This window comes from Pelodiscus sinensis, chromosome 3 (genome assembly GCF_052426305.1).
Source record: "Pelodiscus sinensis isolate ZL-2025 chromosome 3, ASM5242630v1, whole genome shotgun sequence".
Taxonomy (NCBI): Eukaryota; Metazoa; Chordata; order Testudines; family Trionychidae; genus Pelodiscus; species Pelodiscus sinensis.
This window is the reverse complement of record NC_143054.1, coordinates 52,836,954-52,864,123: the sequence shown is the minus strand read 5'-3', so window position 1 is coordinate 52,864,123 and position 27,170 is coordinate 52,836,954. Positions and strand designations below refer to the sequence as shown.

Genomic DNA, 27,170 nt, shown 5'->3' with positions numbered 1-27,170 from the left:
TTCTAATGCAAACTTTGTTATTTTTCTTAAAGACGTCAACAGACAACACGGAAAACCAGTACTGAACACGTCCAATGCAGATCTGCAATCTGTTTAACTACCTTATCTAGGGTTTTAATTTTACTAACAGCAATAAAACCTTCTACATTCCTCTTGAAAGGTTTACATCCTTGAAAGGGGCTGTTAAGTTGACAATCGTTCAATATGAAAGTTTAGAACACATTTGCAATACAATTAGAAGGCTTTCCCTATAAAATCCAGAGATGGAAGCCCTCCGAAATTGACTAGGATTTAGTTATATCACAAGACTCTGGAATTCATGTATCTGAGCTACTGTATATAACAGGAGACTAACAACATTTGCCGACCTGCAGTATTTAAACAATTCTTCAACGCAAGCATCTGAAATCTACCTGACAGAGAAGCTTTTGCACCACAAATCTTCCTGCTTTTGCATTAAACCTGCCTTTTTGTCTTTGTTACTTACTATTTCTCTAGGTTGCTGAGCCAAAATGGCGAAGGTAGAGAGTCGATCACATAAGCATTTCGTATGGGATGCATCGGTAAGCACAGTTTTACATCCCTGGGTGGACCAGGTTCCCAAAGAGTCGTTCCTGCAAAGGAGAGAGAGAGAAATCGGGATAATTATGCCTGGCGGTCAATTCCATGAAGAGAAAATGCAGCTTAATTGAGAGGAGAGTCTAGTGTAATTCCCGGACAGCAGAGATCTACTTGTTGTTCAGTAGGACTTAATTTAGATGCATCTCCAGCTGTACAGTAATGCAAGGGGAGAGGGGGAGAAAAGGCAGGGAGGCAGCTATGCTGCGTGCAGTGAGCTGTCCAGCATTCTTCGTGCTGAAACCTCGCCTGGCTCTATAGAGCGCTCTTTCTAGCAGCAGCGGCAGCAGCTTTGTGCGCGGCCGGCCAGCCACTTCCTAGCCTCCTCAGACCCCTGCAAAAACTGATAGGGGGTACAGGAGGGTGTGGGGGAGACAGGCTTGTTTCTCTCTCTCCTACCAGCTCTGTCTGTCTCTTACTCCTTGTTTTGGGGTGGTCGTTAGTGCGGTGTGCGTGGGGAGTTTGAATGCAGATCGCTTGAAAATGTCTGTCTGGGTTACACTGGTTGCATTGGGAGACGCCGGATCTTCTGCACTGCTGGCTATTTGTGTGGAGGATTTTTTTTAAACGATCAGTCTTGGAAATTTCACCCTGGAAACGGCAGCATCAGATGCCTCCGACTATTGCCTGTGCCACTGCTTCAGGAGGGATGGATTTCAGCACAGCAGCCCACAACATCGCCAAAGAGACACGAGTTCACCCTCCAGACATCTCTCAGCCCGACTCACCTTCTCCTCTCTCCCTCCCCCTTTCCCCTGTTCTTTTTATGTGGGGCTACAGTAGTGGGGTAACCCCAAGCCCTGGGCGCCGTTATAATGGGACTTTCCGCCCTACGCCATTAAGAAAAAGAGTATCTAAAACAACGTCCAATTCAATTAGGCATCGAAAATGCTCAAGCGCGCTTTCAAACCTACCCCAGCAGAACAATAAAAATGGTATCGACCCACGTTTTCTTTGTGCGGAAAGCTAAAGAGGGGGGAACAACCCAGCTCCCCTGCCTCTGAAAGGCAGCACTGGGATCAATTCCACAGGAGAAAGGGGTCGGTTTCAAGGAAATCAAGCCTCTTACCTCTACACATGTCATATTTAGAGTATAACAATTGGATTCCCTGCCCCCCTACGTCTAGGGATCAAATGGAGGCACTGCTGTTAGTAACAGCATGTGTTGTCAATTCTTGTCAATTTCACTCTAGGTCTCTAAACAACTTGAAATGAGAAAAAGAAACAGTAAGACATGGGGAGGGGAATAACTACGTTTCATTTTTATTCATCAGGACCACTCTCCTGTTCATCTGTGCTGCCTCTGATAACCCACATCTGTGAGATTTCTCCAAGCTAGGGCCCTCAAAAAGTGTAAATCTGTAATCCCTAATACCTTTTCAAAGTACAATTCAGACTATTCCACATTGGCAGCTTACACTGCTAGCTTTTTCAGTACCCACCAAACACAACACTTGTATCATATTACCTTCATACCAGTTTCACATCAAAACTAAACACAGACACAACTGAGGAATTTTAGATGAAAGAAAAATCACCAAATCTCCAGCCACTAAAGCTTTCCTTTAGGAGCTTCTAGTCACACACTGTTCCTTGCACAAAACCAAATAATACTATGCCAACATCCACTTAAAAATACTCATATTTTATTTAAACTACAATAAATTCTGAAGCATATCTTCTGGTTCACCTTACAGTTTTATTGCTTTAGCTTTCCTTTTTCTTATCTTATTGTGACACACAGTTAAGACCCAATGAAGTACATTTATCTGAGATGATTAAATATTTAAGACAAATGATAGCTTAAAAGAAATGGACAAGTTTAAAAATATAAGGACGGTATTATTCACTCTGATTTTAATGCAACTCTGAATTAAGTACACTGAACATAACCTGTGTTGACAAGTATTGCATGCACAATGCATCCATTTAACTCTAAACCTTTCAAGATTGTGTCCAATGAATAGCTCGAGGTGGTGTAGATGGATATATAGACCAAGTCTATTTAAAACAAAGAGTCCTGATGACAATTAAACTAGTGTAAAACAGTACACTCCGCTGATTCAGTGAGTCTGACTCTGCTCTCAGATATACTCATATAAATCAGGAGATAAAGTCACAGATGATTGCAAATGGCTACCAATACAAGCACTATGTCACATGACACCATCATATATCCATACATGCTACACATTTCACCAAACAACTACACTAGAAATACTTCAGACAGTTAGATGACTTTTTAAAAGTTCTCAGTGCTGGCTTAACTGCTTCTCTTGAACTCAAAAGAAAACTTCCTATTGATGTCAATGAGAGCACAGTCAGACCAATACTGAGCACTTTCAAAAAATACTATCCTTTATCCTCTCCCCCTTTGATGAAGGATAGTGAGATATTGACATTTAAATGATCACATATTCAATATTGCCCTTCTTTCACCTTTTTATTTTTAGAGGAGAAATTCTATTTTTGATGACAACAAGACATATTTCTGTGGCAGGTTCATTTTTAAATGATGGCTGGTTGAAACTGTTTAGATTGCCAGTCTAGTCCCTCAGGGTAGACAGAATATAATACACCAGAAACAATGTTATTTTTACTATGCAGTAACTTTCCATTAAATATTATGTGATACATTGAAAAATATTCTCATTAATACAAACAGTGGGACTAGTAACTTAGATTTTGAAATAGGACTTTGTACATTAAAATGTTCTGTAAGTGCACTTTTGTATAGTAAGATTAATTCTCAGAGGCAGAATTTCTAAAATTGATCACAGAATGATGACTGGGCCACATTTGATGCTCTACCAACAACATTTTCTTACCTGTATTTTTCTAGATAAGAAATATATCCACTTAAATTGTATATGTTTCATTGAAATGAATGGAATGTCCTATTAACTACAGTGCTCTTTTCTCTACATAAAAATAACGATTAATAAAATTCTGCAGTGGCACTACTGACTCACTTAACAATGCACTAGCCACATAAGTATACCAACTACCACATTATTCTACTCTGATTTCTAGCCAATAATACAAAATAAATTGGGTTTATTATGGGCCAGCTTGTTTACCACTGTCCAATGCTGCTAAATAGAGATATCAATGGGAGTACCTATCTGGGTAACTGATCACCAATGTAAACAATGGGACTACAAGCTGGATGTGTGTGATATACTTTAGCAATGAGCTTGCTGGTGGATAGCTGTGCTTTATGGGAGGATGAGCATCCCTTTACATTATCACATAAAAATATCTAGGTTAGTTAAATAATATGGTTCACCACTGAGTTTTCAGAATTTAGGAAACTCCACAACTAAGGTAGCTGTGCCATCTTAATCCAGCTCTCTTATGCATATGTTTTATGATACAGTCTTTAATTACACAGTCACATACCATTTGTTCACTGCTCATACAGAGGCACATACTTTTCCTTCTTAGTTTTATAGTTAGATCCTCACAGCAGAAGAATGTTGGAACTCATGAGTTGGAACTCATTAATTCTATGTTCTGCAGGGAAAAGTGCTCTAGTAACTATAGTACCATTTCTATCTGTCCCCATCTACCCCTTCTCTGCCTCCTTGTGCATATATCTCTCCCTGAGTGCCTAACTCTGATCTCTCTGATTTTAGGTGTTACTGGGTTCTATGACCCTTCCTTCTCATCCCTGTTCTTAACTCCTTTGACTCAGACTCATAGACTTTAAGGTCAGAAGGGACCATTATGATCATCTAGTCTGACCCCCTGCACAGTGCAGGCCACAGAATCTCACCCACCCCTCCCAGAATAATCCTCTCACTTATATCTCAGATATTGAAGCCTTCAAATACTTTGAAGACCCCAAGATGCAGAGAATCCTCTAGCTGTGATCTGTACCCCATGCTACAGAGGAAGGCGAAAAACCTCCAGGGCCTCTGCCAATCTACCCTGGAGGAAAATTCCTTCCCGACCCCAAATATGGTGATCAGCTAAACCCTGAGCATGTGGGCAAGGCTCACCAGCCAGACACCCAGAAAGTTCTCTATAGTGACTCCTATCATCCCTCCATTGACCTATTCCCACTGATAATGAATGGACAATTAGTTACCAAGATCATGTTATCTCATCAAACCATCCCCTTCATAAACCCATCTAGTTTAATCTTGAAACCAGATAGATCTTTTGCCCCCACTACTTCCCTTGGAAGGCCATTCCAGAACCTCACTCCTCTAATGGTTAGAAACCTTTGTCTAATCTCAAGTCTAAACTTCCTACTAGCCAGCTTATATCCATTTGTTCTTGTGTCCACATTGGTATTAAGCTTAAATAATTCCTCTCCCTCCCTGGTATTTATCCCTCTAATATATTTAAAAAGTGCAATCGTCCCCTCTCAGCCTTCTTTTGGTTAAGGTAAACAAGCCAAGCTCCTTGAGTCTCCTTTCATAAGACAGGTTTTCCATTCCTCGGATCATCCTAGTGGCCCTTCTTTGTACCTGTTCCAGTTTGAATTCATCCTTCTTAAACATGGGAGACCAGAACTGTACACAGTATTCCAAATGGGGTCTCACCAATGCCTTGTATAATGGCACTAACACCTCCTTATCCCTTCTGGAAATACCTCGCCTAATACATCCCAAGATCGTATTAGCCTTTTTCACGGCCATGTCATAATGGCGGCTCATAGTCATTTTATAATCAACCAGGACTCCGAGGTCCTTCTCCTCCTCTGTTACTTCCAACTGATATGTCCCCCGCTTATAACTAAAATTCTTGTTATTAATCCCTAAATGCATAACCTTACACTTCTCACTATTAAATTTCATCCTATTGCTATCACTCCAATTTACAAGATCATCCAAATCTTCCTGTATGATATCCCGATCCTTTTCTGAATTGGCAATAGCTCCCATCTTTGTGTCATCCGCAAATTTTATTAGGACACTTCCACTTTTGGTGCCAAGATCAGCGATAAAAAGATTAAATAAAATTGGCCCCAAAACTGATCCCTGAGGAACTCCGCTAGTAACCTTCCTCCAACCTGACAGTTCACCTTTCATTATGACCCGCTGTAGTCTCCCCTTTAACCAGTTGCTTATCCACCTCTCATCTTTCATATTAATCCCTATCTTTTCCAATTTAACCAATAATTCCCCATGTGGTACTGTATCAAATGCCTTACTAAAGTCAAGGTAGATTAGATCCACTGCATTTCCTTTATCTAAGAAATCTGTTACTTTCTCAAAAAAGGAGATCAGGTTGGTTTGGCACGATCTACCTTTTGTAAAACCATGTTGTAATTTGTCCCAATTGCCATTAGCCTCAATGTCTCTAACTACTTTCTCCTTCAAAATTTTTTCCAGGATTTTACATACTACAGATATCAAACTAACAGGACTATAGTTTCCCGGGTCGCTTTTTTTCCCTTTCTTAAAAATCGGATCTATATTAGCAATTCTCCAGTCAAATGGTACAACCCCTGAGTTTAGAGATTTATTAAAAAATTTTGCTAATGGACTTGCAAGTTCATGTGCCAGTTCCTTCAATATTCTTGGATGAAGATTATCTGGGCCCCCCGATTTACTCCCATTAAGCTGTTCAAGTTTGGCTTTTATCTCGGATATGGTAATATCTACCTCCATATCTTTAGTCCCATTTGTTAAGTTACCATTATCCCTAAGCTCTTCATTAGCCTCATTAAAGACTGAAGCAAAGTATTTGTTCAAATATTATCCTAGATTATCCTTAACCTCCACTCCATCCTTAGTAATTAGCGGTCCTACTTCTTCTTTTTTTGTTTTTTTCCTATTGATATGGCTATAAAACCTTTTACTATTGGTTTTAATTCCCTTTGCAAGGTCCAACTCTACCTGACTTTTAGCCTTTCTCACTTTGTCCCTACATGCTCTAACCTCAATAAGGTAGCTTTCTTTACTGATTCCTCCCATTTTCCACTCCTTATATGCTTTCTGCTTTTTCTTAATCACCTCTCTGAGATGCTTGCTCATCCAACTTGGTCTAACACACCTGCCTATAATTTTTTTCCCTTTTCTAGGGATACAGGCTTCTGACAGCTTCTGCAACTTTAACTTAAAATAATTCCAGGCCTCCTCCACTTTAAGATCCATAATTTCTTTAGTCCAATCAACTTTCCTAACTAATTTCCTTAATTTACTAAAGTTAGCCCTTTTGAAATCAAAAACCCTAGTCTCAGATTTATTTTTGTTTATCCTTCCATTTAATTTGAACTGAATTAGCTCATGATCACTCGAGCCAAGGTTGTCTCCTACAACCATTTCATCTATGAGGTCCTCGCTGCTCACCAAAACCAAATCTAAAATAGCATCTCCCCTTGTTGGTTCAGCAACTACTTGATGAAGGAATTCATCAGCTAACACATCTAGGAAAATCTGAGCCCTATTATTACTACTAGCACTTGTTCTCCAGTCTATATCTGGAAAGTTGAAATCTCCCATGATTACGCAGTTTCCATGAGTATTTACTTCATTAAAAACATTAAAGAGGTCTCTATCCATATCCAAATTGGATCCTGGTGGTCTATAATATACCCCAAGCACTATCCCAGGGGAGGATCTGATAGTTTTCTTCTCCAATGTGATTTTTGCCCGAACAGACTCTGTCTTCTCCATTCCATCACTTTTTCTTTCTTTACAATCTACCTCATCTTTAATATACAATGTGACTCCACCACCTTTACCCTTATTTCTGTCTTTCCTAAACAGCACATACCCTTCAATACCTGTACTCCAGTCATGCCTAGTATTTCACCATGTTTCTGTTATTCCTATAATATCTGGTTTCACTTCTTGGACCAATAGCTCTAGTTCCTCCTTTTTGTTACCTAGGCTCCTCGCATTGGTGTACAAACATCTTAATTTTTGCTGTTTGGCCTCATTCACATTCTTTACCCAATTTGGCACGGATGTTATACCTCCAATATGACCTATTAGACTAGTATCCACTCTACCCTTCCTCTTATGTCCATTCTCCTACCCCCAGTTATATCCTTTCTTACTTTTTCCTCCCTCTCAATGCTAAAATCCAGCATAGAGATTACCTGGTCATCTCCCAACCGTTTCCCCCAAATTCCTAGTTTAAAGCTCTCTTAATCAGTTGAGCCAGCCTCCATCCTAGAAGTCTATTTCCCTCCCTAATTAGGTGAAGTCCGTCCCTAGAGAACAGTCCTCTGTCCATAAATGCCTCCCAGTGACCATACATCCCAAAGCCCTCCTTATAGCACCACTGCCTAAGCCATCTATTGATCATCATAATCCTGTCACATCTTAGTTGCTCTTCTCTAGGAACAGGCAGAATCCCACTAAAGATCACCTGAGCCTCAATTTCCTTGAGCATCCTCCCCAGCCTAGCATAGTCTCCCTTAATTCGTTCCAGCGAGAATCTAGCCGTATCATTTGTTCCTACATCAAAGATGATCAATGGATTCCTTCCTGCTCCCTTAATAATCCTCTTCAACCTCAGTTCCACATCTCGTATCTTAGCACCTGGCAGACAGCACACCCTTCTATTCTCTGGATCATCTCTGGTAACAGGCCTATCTATTCTTCTCAATAAGGAGTCCCCAATCACAAGACCTGTCTTTTCCTAGGGACAGTGAAATTCTCTGGTCTATCTCTAGCTTCCTCTGGCTGCAAGTCCTTGCCATTCCTATTTTCCCTTGTAATCCTCTTTAACCCATCCAGTATCCTCCTAATGCTCATTATTGGTGTTGTCTCCATTAAGTCTTCCCCATTATCTATGGGACTAGCCACTCTTCTCTTCTTCCTCACCCTTCCATCTTCATTTTCTACCTGCTTTACCCCTTCTTCATTCTCCAGCTCCACATACCTGTTCTTGAGCTCTATTTTTCCTTCACTGACCCATCTTTTCCTCTGCCTGGTTCTCTGAGTCACATGCTTCCACTGTCCATTTTCTTCGCCCAGCAGTCCCCCCTCTGAGGCCCTTGATCCTGCTTCCATCTGCATATCTAAACTTTCCCCTTCAGCCACATCATGCCTTTGCCCCATCATCTGCTCAAACCCCCCTTCTAAACTCAACCAGAGTTTCCACCTGCATCTCCAGTCCTCGGATCTTTTCTTCCATCAGCTCGATAAGGCGGCACTTCATGCAAACAAAACTCCTTTCAGGTACCCCCTCCAGAATCATGTACATACCGCAGCTACCACATCCAATCATCCTCCTTGTGTTCTCTACTACTTGGGCCATGGCCACTAATGCCTCTATGTTTTATCTACTTTCTCACCAAAATCCTATTAGTCTGGTGAACACAAAAACAAACCAAAACACCCCCTCCACAGCAAAAACAAACTCCAAACAAGTCCCACAATCCAAACTCCCTTTACAAACTCCCACTCAAACTCCCCTGTTTACAACTCTGTTTGCTGCTCCTGTGCCACTGCCTGACTAGAAGGCTACCTTTATAGGACCCTTAATCAGTGAAGCCCCGCCCCCTAATCAGGGCTCAGCTTCTCTCCCAGCATACTGCCCCTGTTTACAGTTCTGTTTGCTTGGCTCCTTTGCATTTGAGTCAGGCTGATTCCTCCTCCTCTATGCTACCTTGATACTATCAAGAGGAGCATTGACAGCACTGGAAAGAGAGTGTCCCTGCTTTCAATTCTGGTGTCCAGCACTATATTGGCCACTGAAAACCAAGAGGAGCAAGAATTGGGAAAGTCTTGCTCATTCCCTAGGATGGTGCATGCTCTGTCAGTTTGTGAACTGGAACAGGCTCATTCTGATTGACAAGGAGGCTGTGAAGGCTTGGACTATAACAGAGTTTAAAGAAAAGCTAGATAATTTCATGGAGGTTAGGTCTATAAAAGGCTATTAGCCAGGGGATAGAATTGGTGTCCCTGGCCTCTGTTTGTCAGAGGCTGGAGAAGGATGGCAGGAAACAAATTGCTTGATCATTGTCTTCAATCCACCTTCTCTGGGGCACCTGGTGCTGGCCACTGTCAGCAGTCAGGATACTGGGCTAGATGGACCTTTGGTCTGACCCAGTATGGCCGTTCTTATGTTCTTATGTTAAGTAGGAGTGTTACAGGATGGAGTATACTCAGGTCAAAACTAATGCTCAGAAAATAATGCTCAGAAAATAATGCTGCCAAACTCTAAATTCTTCTGAGCATGAGCAAACTATAGTCTTTAGAGGCTTGTCTCTTGGCCAAATTTAGGCAGAAGTTGAAGGATATGACAAAAAGCATACCCCTGACAGCAATGTCTTTTGCTAAATTTGTATTTCCTGCTTCAAAACATGGAGTCACTAGAGTTTCTCAGTGAAATAGTTTTAAGAAACTTTTAACATGGGGGGAAAAAAAACAACCACATATTTTTTTCTCAACTCATCTCCTTTTAACTCAGATATGGCTGGGCTGGTTTTGCTGAAATTGGAAAATGAAACATAAACAAATGCCACGTTGGCTTGAAGCAGACACTTGGCATAGAAAATTTCAGCCCAAATGGTTAAAGTTTGACAAAGGCATAAGCAAATGAAAACAGACTCTTAAGTTATGTCTACACTACAAAGAAGTCAGAAAAAGATACTCAACTTGTGGTTCTTCTGCTTTCCTTCTGAAAGAGGCTTTTCTGACATTTAGCCCGTCTACATGGGGCCAAATGTCAGGAAAAACCACTCTTTTGGAACATCCCTTCTTCCTTGTGAAATGAGGTTTACAGGGATGCCAACAAAACGCATCCGCTTTTCCAACTTTTTTTCTGAAAAGTGGACTCATTCCTTGGATGCGGCAGAGCTTTTATGGGATATTTCTGGAATCCCGAAAAGCTCTGTAGTCTAGACATACCCTTAGACCTTGTCTACACTGGCATGTTTTGTGGCCAAAAAGTGCCTTTTGTTGACAAACCAGTGAGAGCATTCACACTGCAATGAAAATTTTGTCAGGAAAATTGCCAAGTTTTGGCAACAAAAACCATCCACCTCTGTGAGACTTTTGTGGGATACTGGCAGAAGCTAGTTCTCTCAACAAAACAAACAGTGGAGGGGAAAAGACAATGTGCTCATTGTTTTGTGGTCTCTGCTGCCGGAAGGCATGCACCCTTCCCCTTTCAAAGCTCTGGGAAGTATCTGACAGCTAAGTGAGTTGCTCTAGTTGGGGAACAAAGAGCAAATCATTGGAATGCTCCAGCTCTTCTCTGTAGATATAGAAATACAGCAGCAGGCAGACTACTGCTGAAGAAGGAAAGCTGAAGAGACTGCTATGCTGTTTTGACATTCCTCAGCACAGCCAACTCACAGAGCTACTCATAATGCTGCTCCCAGCAATTAAGAATGCTGTGGGAGAACTCGGAGAAAATCCCAAGAGGCGCATAAGAACATAAGAACGGCTGAACTGGGTCAGACCAAAGGTCCATCTAGCCCAGTAGCCTGTCTGCTGATGGTGGCCAGCACCAGGTGCCCAAGAGAGGGTGGACCGAAGACCATGATCAAGCAATTTGTCTCCTGCCATCCTTCTCTAGCCTCTGACAAACAGAGGCCAGGGATACCATTTCTATCCCCTGGCTAATAGCCTTTTATGGACCTAACCTCCATTAAATTATCTAGCTTCTTTTTAAACTCTGTTATAGTCCTAGCCTTCACAGCCTCCTCTGGCAAGGAGTTCCACAGATAGACTACATGGTGTGTGAAGAAGAACTTTCTTTTATTAGTTTTAAACCTGCTACCAATTAACTTCATTTGGTGTCTTCTAGTTCTTCTATTATGGTAACTAATAAATAACTTTTCTTTATCCGCTCTCTCCACACCTTTCATGATTTTATATACCTCTATCATATCCCCCCTTAGTCTTCTCTTTTCTAAACTGAAAAGTCCCAGCCGTTTTAACCTCTCTTCGTATGGGACCTGTTCCAAACCCCTAATCATTTTAGTTGCCCTTTTCTGAACCCTTTCCAAGACCAAAATATCTTTTTGAGGTGATCAGCAGGGATCAGCTCTGCCTTCCCACAACACTGCACTGTGGGATACTTACCCACACTGCTTTACTCTTAGCTATTGACAGGGGTGGTACCAATGTGGTTATGAAATGTCAACAGTGGGAGGCAGAAAAATCAGTTTGACTGTTTTTCACTTTTGAGGACTTTGGCATGACAATAGCACTTTCATCACCAAACCGTTCCAATGTAGACATAGCCTTATAATGGAAAGTGTTGAACAATCTAAACTGCAGATGTTGCTACTAGTTCCACCTATAATATTATATTGTGCAATTGTTGTTTTTATTAATGTATGTAACTTTCACTGATCATTAGATGGGTGCCCCTGGAGGATTATAATTAAAATAAGGAAATATATTGCCTTTGATTTTTGCATCAACTTCTACTATCAACTAAGAACAGTGCACACAGAGACAAGGTAATATTTGGCTTTTGGGCTAGATTCAGTCTTTTCACTTTACTCTTCATAAAGTGGTATGAAGTTGTGAGAAGCATAGAGAAAGAATCATACTTCAGAATTGCGATCCTTCCCCTTGCTCCAGAGGAGTAATAATCTGTTTATGGTCCTTACAAGTAGTGGATTACTGTTCCCTCAGATCTGTTCACTTCTGTTGGCTGGCACATTGGAAGAATGGAGCCAAGACTCCACTCAATCCCTAATACCTCCACATTCCCTACTGATTTAGGTGCAGAGAGTCATGTACTTCCCTTTACACCTCTGCATGTCTACACAGCATGGAGCATAAACTTAAAAATTCTTACTGTGATCAATCTTTTGAATATATGAATAGTGTACTGCAACCAACTGAGTCATCATTTTAGGTTTTGAAAACTGTGGAAAAAATTACAGAGGACAAAGGCTATATACAACAATATTACACAGAAATATTTTTGAAAAACTGTGGAAAAAGGTACATTATGAAAACGTGACTATGAAAGCAAATATATTGAACAAAAACATCTAATACCACACATTGCCAGCAACATGCCTACTGAGCTTGTGGGAGGCCAAAAATAAAAAAAATAGAACCCCCTGAGAATTTCATTTTCTCACTGATCTCTACATTGAAAATGAATCCTATTTAAATATTATTTTTTGCAAAACAAATGTGCATCTGGGCTGGAAACCAAGTTTTAGTCTAGTGTGATTTGAAACAGATGAGATATTAAACCCTGTAAAATAGGATTTATCAGAGCAACAATACTGTAATGAGTGTCTCTGGTGGTCGCACTCACACTGTTACAATTTCTGACCACCCTTTTGCACCAAATAAGCTCCTAAGTAAAACACAGTAACCATGAACATCCTTTCCACTACCATGCGAAAGAGTGTCAGTTTGGGTGCATCTAAGGGTGGAGCTATGAAAGAGGGGACTAATGCCTCCATGGCAAGCTCCGACTGATATACTTCTGTAGCTATAGCGCAAAGCTTGAGTGCAGCAGAAGAGAAAGGAATGAAGAGTGGATGACCATTCCTTCAGATTTCTTTGGGTGTGGAAAATGTAAGCTATTGCTGACCTTCTCAATACTATCTTCTTTTATTTGTCTATTTTCCAATCAATTCCCCAAGAAGGAGTTTGGAAGCAGAGCTCAATCATAATAAGGGAAAGATGGCTCTGGAATCAGCTGTGCTACCATGGAATGAGAAAGGGCTGATGTGAGCAGCAGTGAAGAAGATTTGCCCAAATTTCGAGCCATGCATGGGATTTGAGAATCCATGTTACACATTATGGAGCAGATAACTCTTGCCATCTGATAGAATGACCTGAGGAAAAAAAGTAAAGGATTGAAACTCAAGCATTTTCCAAGTCCCCACTTGATAATTCCCATATGGTATGGGACAATAAAGTTCCATGTTTATACATAATGTCAACAAACTTTGGGACTGAACCTTCCTTCCCTACTGAAAATTTGATCCATAGTATTGTCTATTTTCCTTCTAGAAGCTCTTGTACAAGAATTCCAGAGAGACAGGTCCTCACACAAATTTGGGAACTGAAACATAAGAGCAGAAGACTAACTACTTTCCATGACTTCCTCTCTGGCTAATGTTATAAATTCCCCTCTAGAAAGTTGTCCTGGAATTAATTCTATGCCTTTCTGCTACATGCATTCTGGCAAGGGCAGGATGGCAACATGGAATTGCGTAGCCTTACATGTGAATTCTAGGGTTTCCTTTCGCCTTGGAATCCCAGGTTGAACAGAGGTGAAAGGCTTCTCTTCTTTTTGACTCCATTCTTTTCCCAACCAGTCCCCAGAGGGAATGCTGGCACAGATATTAGCGTTGGTCAAAAAGGCAGAAAATATTAGTAAAAATTATCTTTTTTTCATGGAAAAATATTTAAATTAAGTGTTTATTGGCTTCATGGCCAATTCTACAGAACATTGTTTATCCTCTTTCCTGCTTCCTATGTTTTCTTCACATGAGGGGGATGATCTGGACATGAGAATATCAGTTATTATTCTTTGCTCTGATTGTTGCTTCTGTTACAAAACTGTTTTGTTATGTTTGTTGAGAGTGAAAAGGAAAACACATAAAATAATGGATGATACTTAACATTGTGCTAAAGAATGAAGGTATAGGGAGATCAAATTACTACTTTGTAAACAAATGTTCTCTGACTGTGTTGACGCTAGGAGGTCAGCCTCTTCTGTGTGTATCTTTAGGACAGAGATTTTGCCTCTTATTTCTAACCAGGGTGGCAAACAATAAAAGTGTCATGTAAATGATCTTGCTGTGTTAAAAGGTATCATACTTTTATATTTTCAGTATTTAGTAGTGTTTTAGTTGAGATAGAAATAACACAATAATTGAAGTAATGCTAAAAAACCACCAAATGGTCTGGTAGCACTTTATAGACTAACAAAACATGTAGATGCTATATGTTAGCATTACAAGATTTTCAGTGGATGGCAAAAATATGATAGTAAATTATTAATAATACAATGTTCATGGGAAAATAATAGTGTTTATGGGCCTGAAATGAATCACCTGGGTCATTGAGTCTAGTAACCACTTCAAATAATTCCTTGTATAAGAACATCAAGTTCTATCTAAAAACCTGTTAAGCCGTTAGCCCCCACTAATCCTATTGAAGACAGTTCCAGAACCTCATTCTGAAACCTGCCATTTCTAGCCAATATTTATTCATGATCAGTTCTCAGTTTATGTGAATTTGTTCTGTACACAGAGTTTGATGATCATTTTTATTAGCTTTACTCTGCACAAAAGAGGCATAATCTTTGGTAATCATTTCTTCAGGTTATATAAATAATTAGTAAAGATTATTATGAATTTGGAGAAACTTTCTGAACTATATTTTCTCTGTAACCAACCTGAGCAATCTGTCAAATGTTACCATATTTAGAAGTATTCCTAGCAATAAGGCACCTTGTTAAAGAGCATATTGCCAGTGTGCAGTTATCTCAGCTCTGTGTCTCGTCTGGGGGAGACCAAGAGATCTGGTCCAGCAGGACAAGGTGATGAGGAGCCTAAGAGAGCAAGAAGGCGAGTGTCAGTGGCTTTGGCTATGTCTAGACTACAGCCTTCTTTGGGAAGAAGCTTTTTTTGGAAGAGATCTTCTGAAAAAAATTCTTCCAAAAAAGAGTGTCCACACTGACAAAGTGCATCAAAAAAGCGATCTACTTTGTCAAAAAAGAGCGTCCAGACTGAATGGATGCTATATCGCATTTAAGATGTAATTACTATGGATGGAGTGGCCACCAGGGCACCTGTGCTTTTTTCTCTTTCCTCTTCTTCCGAAAGATCTCCCTCTTCCCCGTCCACACACGCCTTTTTGCAAAAGAGCTCTTTCAGAAAAAGGTTTCTTCCTCGTAGAATGAGGATTACCAATGTAAGACAAACTCCTCTGTTCTTTTGATTTTCTTGCAGAAGAACACAATTGCAGTGTGGATGTTCTTCAAGTTTTGTAAAAAAAAAATTGGCCATTTTTCCAGCAAAATTCTGTAGTGTAGACATACTCTTTATCAGGACACTAGGAAGCAGCCCAAGGGGTTTTCTGTGACTGCACTCCATTACAAGCACTGTTTTGTCTAAACTAGACAGTTGGTGATATGGGAAAATGTCTCAATTAACATTAACATGTATCAACTCATATGATGGCTAAGCATATTTCATTTTTCTCGTCTAGACAAAGTGAGAGGGGGCAGTTTATCCCTGCAGCTCTATAGCTGGCAAGCTTCTCTGACCAGTATGTAGAGAGCGATGCTAATTCCCCACCTACTTTTCTCCTTTTCCTGCTTTCTTTTTAGAGAGGTGCTTCTGAGGGTAGCCCATTACATCTCAGGATGCATGTATTGTAATTCTGGGCATCTCTTCTGTGGGCTTAAAAAGAGGAGAGCTTCATTCTACTTGCCTTGCAAGGACGGGCAAAAAAATATCTCTAAATAATTCCTACTAATAATTTCACTTACATTATATAGCACCTTTTATTAAAAGATCTCAAAGCACTGTATAAAGGTGGGTAAGTAATTATTAATTTGGTTTTGAAGATGAGGGTCAGGAAAGCTAAGTGTCTTCTCTAAGGCCAAACTACAAGTGTGGGACAAAATAGACAGGCAGGTAGGTTTCTTCTTGTTTATACAATAGCATAACTATTTACATCCTAATTTTATATCCTCGGTGTGATTTCTGCAACTTCCAATAATACAGAACCTGCAAATATTATGCAGCTGATTATTATATATAGGAACATTATGCAATTTGTGGTATGGAGTCAGCTTTTCTCCCTGGAGTGAAAGACATATAACCAGATTACTTTTTGTCTGTGATATAGGCTCCTTAGATGTGGCCTGTTTCAGCTGAAAATTCAAAGTCTGATATACCTTTCACTTCAGTGAGACATCATGCTACAAATAGAAATTGCTGCAACCTCCTCTTATGTCCTGTGAAAGTAATTTACATCCTCATGATACATGATGTTTTGAGAAGTGCAATAAAAAGATGAATACAATTAATTTATGTTAGGATACTTAAATTATATTTAGATTTCTGAATAAAGGATGTTTATCATCCAGGATGTATTTCCCAGAACCCACATAATGAGAAGCAGAATGCATTCATTGTCTATGTATATAGAGTATCCCAAGGAGTATCACAAATCCCCTATATGTCACTGTGCATTGTGCAGCTATTAACTTCAAAAGAGGTGCATCACTGTAGCTCACATCAGAATCTGGCACTATATTTTGATCTCTGAGACAGCTGAATGATATCTAAAAAAATCTCACATGAACAGGCATCTTTCTATTGATTATGCATCACAGGAGGCTTATGTTTATTTTTTCAAGAAGGCTAGGAATTGTATGAAGCACACAAAAGGTACATTAGTACATTAGTTTCAGATAGGAGTTTGCAAAAAACTGTTATGGAGATCTCAAAACTTCCAGTCAAATCAGACCTAGCTTTGATGCTTATGACAGAGTATGCAAACTCCACATTGGGCATCAAGGGCCTAAGGAGCTGCTCTGGGCTTAGCTAGCCTTATCCTGCCACACCTGCAAGAGAGGCACAGACTGAAAGAAGAGGTAAAAGGAATCAGAACAGATAACTTGGGGGCAGACCTGGGAAGAGAACAGATTTGCAACTTGCAGCTTGTAAGAAAAGAGCTGAGGGAAGGCAGGGTCTCTCCCTACAAGAGCTGAAGGGAATACGTGCTTCAGCTACACCCCGAGAATGAGGCATTCCACCTCTTTGGACTCACTTTGTGTTAATTCTCCTTATTTTGTCCATGGACCACCCTGGCGGGGGAAAGATAGGCCCAGGATCAAGCCATAGGAGAAGGCAGCTGCTGCTGTCCCAAGGGAGAAGCTACCATGCCACACATGGCCACAAGGGGATGCCAAGTGGTGACCTGACCCCCTGCACATCTCTTTCCCATAGATGGTAAACTTTGGACAATCATAGGGCGATAAGATGTGGCTCAGGGAGGACAGCCTTCAGGAGCCCCTTACTGTCAGAACTTTGATAGCCTTACAGGACTCTGGGCCAGAGCATGGTTGAGTGGGAATGTCCAATCTCCTGCATCGCATTTTGAAGGGCCTAATCTCTGACCACTAGGCAATGCTCTCCATGAGCGTAGTTCATTACAGTCTCAGCTTATGGATACTGGACATGTATATCTGAGCAGAACATGATTCCTGAAGGACAATCCTGCTGTTAGAACCACAGATTAATTTCCTACCACCCATCTTCAGAGATACATAGCAGTGAGGCCCAGATATACAAAGAGATGTAGGCACTTAAGGCATCACTGTGATCCACAAAATGCCAGCTCAGCTGTCACCTAGCTCTGTAGCACCTAACACTACTTGGTATCTAAATGTGCATTTCAGAATTTCCCTAGGCATCTGTGTTTCTACCGCTGAGAGCACATGCTTCCAGTTACCTCATGCCTGAGTCCCAGTGTGATCCTCAAACCAGATGAAGTTAGGCAGGGAAACATCTGCCTTCTCTCCAAGGCCTGATCCACTAGTTTTAAACATCCTCAGCTCCACACAAAACATCCTCAGCTCTCCACACAAGAGAGCTTTCTTTATAACTTTTAACCCCATGAGGTTAGGGAACTCAGCCAGGATGTAGGAGAGCATGGTTCAGTTTGCCCCTGAGCCTGATGAGGAGAAGGGATTTAAACAGATGTGTGTCATTTTTCAGATGAGTGCCTCTGATGTGGGTTGCTCTCATTCTCTCTTGTTGGAGCCATTGCACTTTCAGTACATAAGTAAATGGCATTGAACCAGACAAGTAGTACAAATATTTACTTTGTGCAGTGAACAGGAAACTCAACTGAGAGGTGGGACATCCTTGTGAAGGAATTTGAACCTCGTCAGGCAGCAGGGCACATTGAACCAGGATCTCTTACATCCTAACCAGTGGGCTAAAGTCTGTCACGGTGATTGTCCTTCTCCTCCCACAAAAGTTTTGTGTGGACTTAGGTGCATGCTACTATTGTTCTTTCAAGAAAAGATATAGGTGCCTAATATGCCTGTTTCTAGCATAGGGCTTTCCAACTGTGGAACCCCCACACAGGCTATGTCTAGACTGCAGGCTTCTTTCGGAAGAAGCTTTTCTGGAAAAGATCTTCCAGAAAACCTCTTCTGAAAGAGACTATCCACATAGCAAAAGCGCATCAAAAAAGCGATCTGCTTTTTCCAAAGATAGCATCTACACTGAATGGATGCTCTCTCACATTTTAGCTGTGATTAGTATGGATGGAGTGGCCATAAGGGCATCTGTGCTTTTTCCTCTTTCCTCTTCTTTCGAAAGAACTCCTTCTTCCCCATCGACACATGCCTTTTTCCAAAAGAACTCTTTCGGAAAAAGGCTTCTTCCTCATAGAATGAGGATTACCAATGTAGGAAAAAACTCTCTGTTATTTCTATTTTTTTTTCAGAAGACCATGATTGTAGTGTGGACGTAATTGAAGTTTTTTCAGAACAACGACTGTTTTTCCAAAAAAAATCTGTAGTGTAGACATACCCACAGACAGGCTCCTCCCTCCAGATTGGGACTACATGCCTAACACTGCAAGGGCACTGGGTGTGTAATTTTTGGAGGAAAAGTCCATGATGGCATAGAGAAGAGGAAACACTTCTGTAAACATTTAATAGTTAACACTTTTTTGGGAATACCTCTCTCCTCAGCCTTTGCTATTGGTGAAACTACACCTTGTGTGCTGGCATTCATGGAGCCCATTCTTAGGTACTTATCTTCCCCTGGCATTGTACTGGTAACATAGGAATAGAATGCAGGTTATGTGGGTTCCACTCAGTAGCTATGGACCTAAAAGTTAGGGCAGGTCAGAGATCTCTTCTGTCATCTTAATAATTTCACCTCTGTGAGAGGCAGTGGTTAAGTAAGAGGCAGTGGGAGGAGCTCTTCCACCAACATACCATTCTCTACATGGGCAGGAAGGTTTGCTATTGATATAAATACATTGTTTAGTGGTGTGGATGGTTCACACACTAGAGAGATATAGTTATACTGAAGTTAGTAGCCCCAGACATTGCAAGGTCTCAGCTTTTTTGTAGATCTGGGCTTAACCAGTTTTACTGTTTAAGTAAAGCATTTCTTGATTCCTTGGTTTTATAATGCAGGGATGGGATTTTCAAAAGCATTCAGTGATATCCCAACTCCCTTCCAAAGCAATGAGAACTTTAGCGTTGAGTTTAGTGGGAGTGGATTGATGCCAACATTGAGCATTTTTGAAAATCCAGGTTGATACTCTCAGCTAGATGCATTTTCTCTACCTTTTCTGAGTGGCTGTGTAAGGTGCTTTGTAATACACTTGTAGAATTATTTTCCCTAAGAGTGGCTGTGTTTCAAAGTCATTAATCCAGTACCACATAGTGACATTAAATCCCAGCCGTGCATAGGGATTGGTACAGCATTCTCCCATTGCAATGGGAGCTCAGAGAAGGTTAATGCTCCAGAGGGTTTGTCCGGGGAGCAGCAGGATGCATAAACATACATTTTCTGTATGCATTATACCCTATACATAGAGGCAATAGCTATGTGCCAAATTGCTAGACCATGCGATGAATGCATCTGGGTTTTCTCTGCTCATTACAAACTAAATTATCTCCCTTAGAATAGCTCCTGACACCTTTAAAAATGTTAATTGTTTACAAAATTGTATCCTTCTTTCTGTAAATGGGGACATTTTTGCCTCAAATTACACCTTGCTGAGGTCCACAATGGCAACTTTTAATCCTGGCTCTGAAACATATTTTCTGTACCTAAAAATGCTACTGCTTTAAAGTCCCATACCTTTCAGTCCTGTGGGGTTGGGAGAAGTAGCTTTATAAAAGGAAAGTTCTCAACTTTCCATCACTTGCTTCTAACCCTGCAGGGCTACACAAGCAACTTTCAAGTCATGATATTTTAAAAAATCTCCATTAAGAAGCTATTTTATAGGAATATTTTTAGAGCATTTTCAGATTTTTTTTATCACTCTGTCCTGTTGGTAATGAGGGTATCTGGTTTTATAGATGCAGGGATACAAAAGAAGTCCCAGTAAAATGCTTAAATGTCTCTAATATATGCACAATAGATTCATGCAAAATTGTATAATCAATATAAAGTTAAAACTAAATAATCAAGAACTCAAGAGTCAGAAAATATGGATCCTTAAAATGTGTGGTCTCTCTAGGCCCATTCCATCTCCCATTAAAATCAATGGGTGACTCAGTTGATTTCAGCAGGAGTTGAATTATTTCACCATTTGCTGTAAGTTATGTCTTAATTAATACAATAATGTGATACAATACAAACTAGAATTCACACTTAGACATGGGAAGTATATACAGTATTCAGACAAGGATGTTAAATCTCCAGGAATTCTACCAAAGAATACAAATTTAATAAAACAGTTTAGTAATGTTAAAAGTAGAAATATTTAAAGTTGCCTGGTTGAGAATGTGAAACTTTCCCAAATTTAACATGAGTTAGACATTGAAATGAAATCTAGTTTGAGATGCTTCTGGGTTTGAGCTGGCCCCATGTTTGTAAACCATACACGATTAGCACTGATCCAAACAAACTGATTAAAACATTTACAACTCTCAGATTTCAACAAAAATAATATCTATTAAACTCATTTTCTCCAAACAGGGTAATCTTAACTCTGAGACAACTTTGCCTGTGAGACAGTTTCACTCCATAACTAACATTTTTAACTAATTAACAAAAAAAGGATCATACCACTGCTTTGCCTTTTGTAGGCTCTAGTTTAGCAAGGCATGTAAATATACACATCATTTTAAGGCTGTGAGTAGTCCCATCAGTTTTAGTGGGTTTACTTACATGCTGAAATTTAGCTACATGCTTAAGTACTTTGCTTCATCAGACCTATAAGGCCTTTCATCTGATCATCTGAAAATATTAATGAACTAACTCTCAAAATACTTCTTTGAAGTAAGTAAGGATCACATTAGCCATATTGAAAGGTGATAGAATTCCATGATGTAGATAATGCAGCAGATCAGACTAAATGATCATAATGGTCCCTTGCGGCTTAAAGTCCAGGTCTATGAAGCTAAGGCACAGAGAAGTTCATAGCAATATATTTACAAAACTGTACAGATACAAATGAATGTGAACTACCATAAGCAATATTGGTAATTGTTCCTTCAAATGGCCAGTTTTGTAGATCTCATTAATACGTAAAAAACCCAGACAAAATCTATGCTTGCTGTAATGTGATTTACTCAATGGAAGGTTACAGGAGACATTCCAGTTTGTAACATATGACATTCGCTGACAATTATAATGACATAAAGAGATTTATTTTCATTTGTGAGCTATTTGGGACTGGAATAGTGTCTTACTACTTGTATGTGTTTGTACAGCACCGAGCAAAATAGGGTACTACTTCAAATTGGGGCAGTTACAATTTTACTACGTGGTGCCATCCTTAAGAGGAGTTATCTGACGCTATCACTCTTTATCAAAGCCAGTGGACCCCCCTGCTATTGTTTGCTGACTAGGCAGGAGAATATCTCCTTTCATTTTTATTTGGCAAACATGTAGCAATAGGTAAGAAATATGAATGTTCATACCTGGTTAGTACCTACTTAACTAGTTAAGTTCCCACACTAAATATATCCCCTTTTAAGCATGCTAATACTATCCTACTTAATAAATAGTCATTATCACTATAATTGAGCTAAATTGGTATCCTGTGAGACATCCTGGCAAAGCCTCAGGCCTGACCAAGCATGTCCCAGTGAAGATTATACTCTAATATTTGCTATATGCATAGCATAATTCATACCCAAAAAGAGTCCACATTCTATACATGCAATAATAGACACCTGGAACAGCTGCAACAGATGTTGCCACACCAATAAAATTACAACCTACATCAGCAGTCAGTTGTGGTGTAGCTTCACCGGTGTTACCAATGGAATAAACACTACTGTGTAGCTACAATTCAGAGATTTTTACTACAAAAGCCAAAATAATGTTAAAAAAGTCTGGATCTGTATTATCTGACATATGTATTGCTATTTCAGTAGATGCGGCAGTAATATTTATACTAACTCTTCTAATGTAGCAACTAGTAGGTAGTTAGATACTACTGAATAATGGGATAGGTCTGTAAGGAGGAGGGGAGATTTTTGTGCTATGACAATACTTCATCTCTTAACAAATACATCACAGGTTCTTGTATGTCTTCATAATGAAGATAGAGCTTCACATTTTGCAAGTTTGGGAAAATTTTTCACAAGCACCTAGGTAATAGAGAACACATGCCTAAGTCACTTTTGAAAATGGGATTTAGGTGTTTTTTATATTATTACTTCTTGTCTGAAAAAGATAAATACTAAACACTGCATTACGGATAAAGGTTAAGTCAACTCCACCGACATAATATTGGCATGCGTATTAGTCAGGTTCAGTAATATATTTACGAGAGAGAGAGAGACAGACAGAGAGACAGAGAAGTCACCTAATGACCACCACTTTCTATATAGAAAGAGAAATGGGAGGAAAATCTATGTTTCCTCACATGATAGACTTGTTTAGATCAACCAAAGAATTGCTCACAAAACTGTAATCATACTTATTGTGGTTCATCATAGGGATGGCTCTTTATGGAGACATCACCAGCCTAACTGTAACATGCTCCAACAAAGGATATCTGGGAATAGTTATCTGGGAATAGTTAAACTTAAAAGTTTGTCTCTCTCACCAATAGAAGTTAAAAGATAGCTTCTCATCCACCTTATCTCTCAGGTATTTAGGCAGATAACTATTCCCAGAGAGACAAACTTTTAAGTCATACCAAACTCTTCCTTAGGTCTTAACTTTTAGAGTTTTTCCTTATTGAATGCAAGCTCCTAGAAATATTTTGACTAATCCTTTTCTTAAAGCAATAAACCAAAATCACTGAAATGACAAACATGAGGGAGTGGAGGGAGGCGAAAGGGTGAGAGAAAGAAATTCCACTAATAGATTCTTCCTGGCAAGATAACACCTGTTCCTAAATTGAATATTCAAGACAGTTCAACCTTTTAAAAATGCCAAATCCTAGTTTAATCATAAAAATGTTAAAAACATTCTGTGGTCAATATGTGTTCTTGACAGAACTCTTTTTCAAAAGACAACAGAGATTATTTTTTAGAAAAATAGGATTTAAAAAGAAAAGTTGACTATGAAGCTACTTATAAGCAGGTGGCTAGAATGTGCCCAGAATATAACTGGTGAAAATCCAATGTGTGTATAGGGAAGCCTGCATTTTCCCTCATACAATATCTGATGTGTATGTTTACTATTGAATGGATTTTGTACTTAGTCAATAATGCAAAGGCACAACCTGCTTGTTACTGCATTACAAAGACTAAAAAAAAAAAAGTGGTGACATAACTTTTGTTGTCTAATGCCAGCTTTCCATAATTTGATAAAGGAATTAATAAATCTAGGTATTTAAGACAAATGATTGTCTAATGAAATGAAGGCTGTATGAGGGAAATTGTTTTACTAAAACAGCAGTGAAAAAAAAAGCTACAAAACTTGGATCACACATTAGTAAAAGTGTGCTTCTTCTGAGAAGGTTCTTGGGAAAAAAAAAGGCAACATATCAAACATTGTTGCAAATAGATGTACTGTAATTACTTGTTTATCATTATAAGTAAATAGCTATTAAGGAAGGGAAAGGGCCGTTAGTGGTTTTGTGACTTCTGCACTTTTCCTTTTATCCACATTGAGTCTTTTCATGAATGAACACAATCTGTTTTATACACTGGAGTTCTGGAATCATTTTGCTATTTCTCCTTTCTCATTTTTGGTGAGTGAAAGGAGATAGATGGTTGTTTGCATGTAGAGAAGAAATAGTATAAAGAATTGCAAAAGCTTTCGTTTGGAAAAGCAAATTCCTCACTATTTCCCAGTTGAATTATATAAAAAGCTCATGCAAACAGAGCATGTATCTTTTATGACTGAAGTTATCAAGATGTAGTGACACACTGTATTTCATTCCACATTTACTAGTAAATACAATTGCTATTCTTCTCAGCTAATCTTTTTATCCTTGTATTGCCTATTCAGGAATCTCATTAGATTAACAGGTCACTAAAATATTGTTTGATCATGAAGTTCAAACACCTTTTACAACCTGTAAGTCAACTTTGTAACATAAGAAAGCAAGATTATTTTTTGCCCTCACCATCTCTAACAAATTTTAACTATTTAACACTAAAAGATCTGCTCACTTCCACCTTCTCTCCTGTACTGCAAGATGATGTACTTCTCAATTTAAGGTTTATCTGAACAGTGTCAAATGCTGCCAAGATTTCAAAGCCATTAGCTGCTTTTGACTGACAGACGCATGTCAAAAGCTCTTTCCACTCAACTGTATTTTCTTAAGGAATCACAAAATTTAATCTCTAGAATAAAAAAAGATAAAACAGTCCTATAGAGGATTTAAAAAATAAAATAAATCACTCAGAATATTCCTGCTATAAATGTGAGAGAGAAATACAGTGAACACATCAATGGTTCCCTTTTCTTTGCAATATGATCTCCATTGAGCGGGGTGTATTTCTGTCCAGAAAATACTTTTTCATCTTACTTTACCATTAGTTATAGCTATAAAAAGCTTAGTGCTTTCAAGTGCGGAGCATTCCTGAAAAATACCAAAGTGCCTTTAATTCTCTCTGACTCTAATGGGAGCTAAGGCTACTCAGAAACTTGCAGAAATAAGCACAAAATTAGAACTTGAAATGACGCATTATTCAAGTGGCTCAGAGCTCTGTTTATTTGCTTTCTTAGGGTACATTTACCTTTTGAATTCTTTGAGTTAAACTTGCAAAACTGGGCAAAAATGTTATGAAAGAGCAAGTGTGAACACAGGCACTTAGTGCCTGATCCAAAGCCCATGGAAATCAGTGGCAATCTTTTAGTTCAGCTCAAGGGCTTTTGGATCACCTCCACAATGCCTTTTACTTTTCTGTGTATAGTTATTTGCTCTGTCTTTCTAAATGCAGCACTTTTACATATAATCCATGTAGGTTCTTTTTGAGCAAGACTTTTTGAGCTTATCACTTCTTTATCTATTAAGCATTTGAGTTGTGCTTCAATGACAGCATAATACAGAACACAAACCAGATGGTGGAATTATCAAAAAGGGGTGTAGAATTAAGGCTTTTAAAAGTTCATGTTTCATTTTTAGATGCTCATAATAGTCCATCTGAAACAACTGAAATTTTGTTAGCAGTTCAATGAAGCTAATTAGTCAACACTCTCAGAAATCCAAGTGGTAAAAAATACTCTAATCAAATGAGTGGTAAGAAATAATTTTGATGGCTTTTTAAATATTTTATTGTTCCATACTGGGACAAAGTAAACTTGCAGAAAACTGATTTTCTGTGAAAAGTTCCACAGCAATGTGTCATATTCACCAAGTTGGAAACCAATGGGATTTTAAAACAGAATTAATGAATGGTTCAGGAAACATTAACAAAATCTTTCCCCTGCACAGTTATACTCAGGCTTCTCATATGAAGAATAAAATGGGTCAAAGTTCTAATCACTGAATTTCTTATACTGATGTCTCTGTATAAGGGGCCTAGTTGATAATGCAAGACGCAGAGCAGTGCATCGCCCTTTCAGGAGATGTTCTGAATCTCACTGAGGCAGGTTGTATGTGTTGTATATGCTATAAGTTTGAAAAACTTTGCAGTCATCTATCATCCTTCACTTGTGCATGCAACTCCTACTGACAGTGGAAGCTATGTTTGTGGATTGAGAGCACTATAGATAAATACTCTTATATCTCTATGGAACAAAGCCATTAGAAAGAACATTTTTTTTCTATCCAGGGTCACATCATACTCTGGGAAACAATGATGAGGAAAAGCATTCCAGAATTTCAGGACCTTCATGATTTGGATCCTATCTAGATCTATCATAGGAGCATTCAGTGGTTCCACTCCCTTCAGTTTCAGCATCGCAATTTTTGGGAACCTTATCAATCAGTTTGGGGCAAACTCCCTTAATCAACAGGGTAACTTCAGAACAGGTCTGATCCTTGAGATGGTCATTATTATGGTTATTACAATGATGAGTGGGCTACAGAAGACCATGAATTAATTAAAATATCTCTCTTGCCCATAAAATAACCCAGTTTTGCCTACATTTAATTTGTACTCAATTCCCATTGAGGTAGCAGGACAAGATGATGTCACTAAGTGGGGAAGACTGATTTAGGTATCCTTTGCATACTGATCATGTCGTACCTCTTATCATGATACTGTGTCACTTCTCCAAATATTCACAGTGCTCATGTTTGCTGTGACTTTGCAGTTGTGCCCACTAAGCTCAAATAATGTAGGATGTAACACTTTATTTTTAATCAATATGTTTCCCATGGAGATTTTAAACCCACCTCCCACAGTTTTTTCATTGTGTCCCTATGTTGTTATTATTCTCGGCTCAATATTTTCTACTTCTTTCTGATATGAGTTCATCTTGAAGGTTTTTGTTTTGGCTGTTATGTGCATAATATATAACTTTACATTTTCTTTGACAGCAGTGCTTTTTAGTGCTTTTAAATCATGCACTT

The 27,170-nt window shown here is 39.2% G+C and overlaps 1 protein-coding gene across 4 annotated transcripts in view; it reads right to left on the bottom strand.

Annotated features, from left to right (window-relative positions):
* The window catches only part of ADGRB3 (adhesion G protein-coupled receptor B3), a 649,111-nt gene that overhangs the window by 137,833 nt on the left and 484,108 nt on the right, over positions 1-27,170 (bottom strand). For all 4 annotated transcript variants that reach the window (XM_075923698.2, XM_014575580.4, XM_089777101.1 and 1 more), the window contains one exon: positions 488-614. In XM_075923698.2, coding sequence (XP_075779813.2) covers positions 488-614 — 127 coding nt within the window. The remainder of the gene's footprint in view (positions 1-487; positions 615-27,170) is intronic.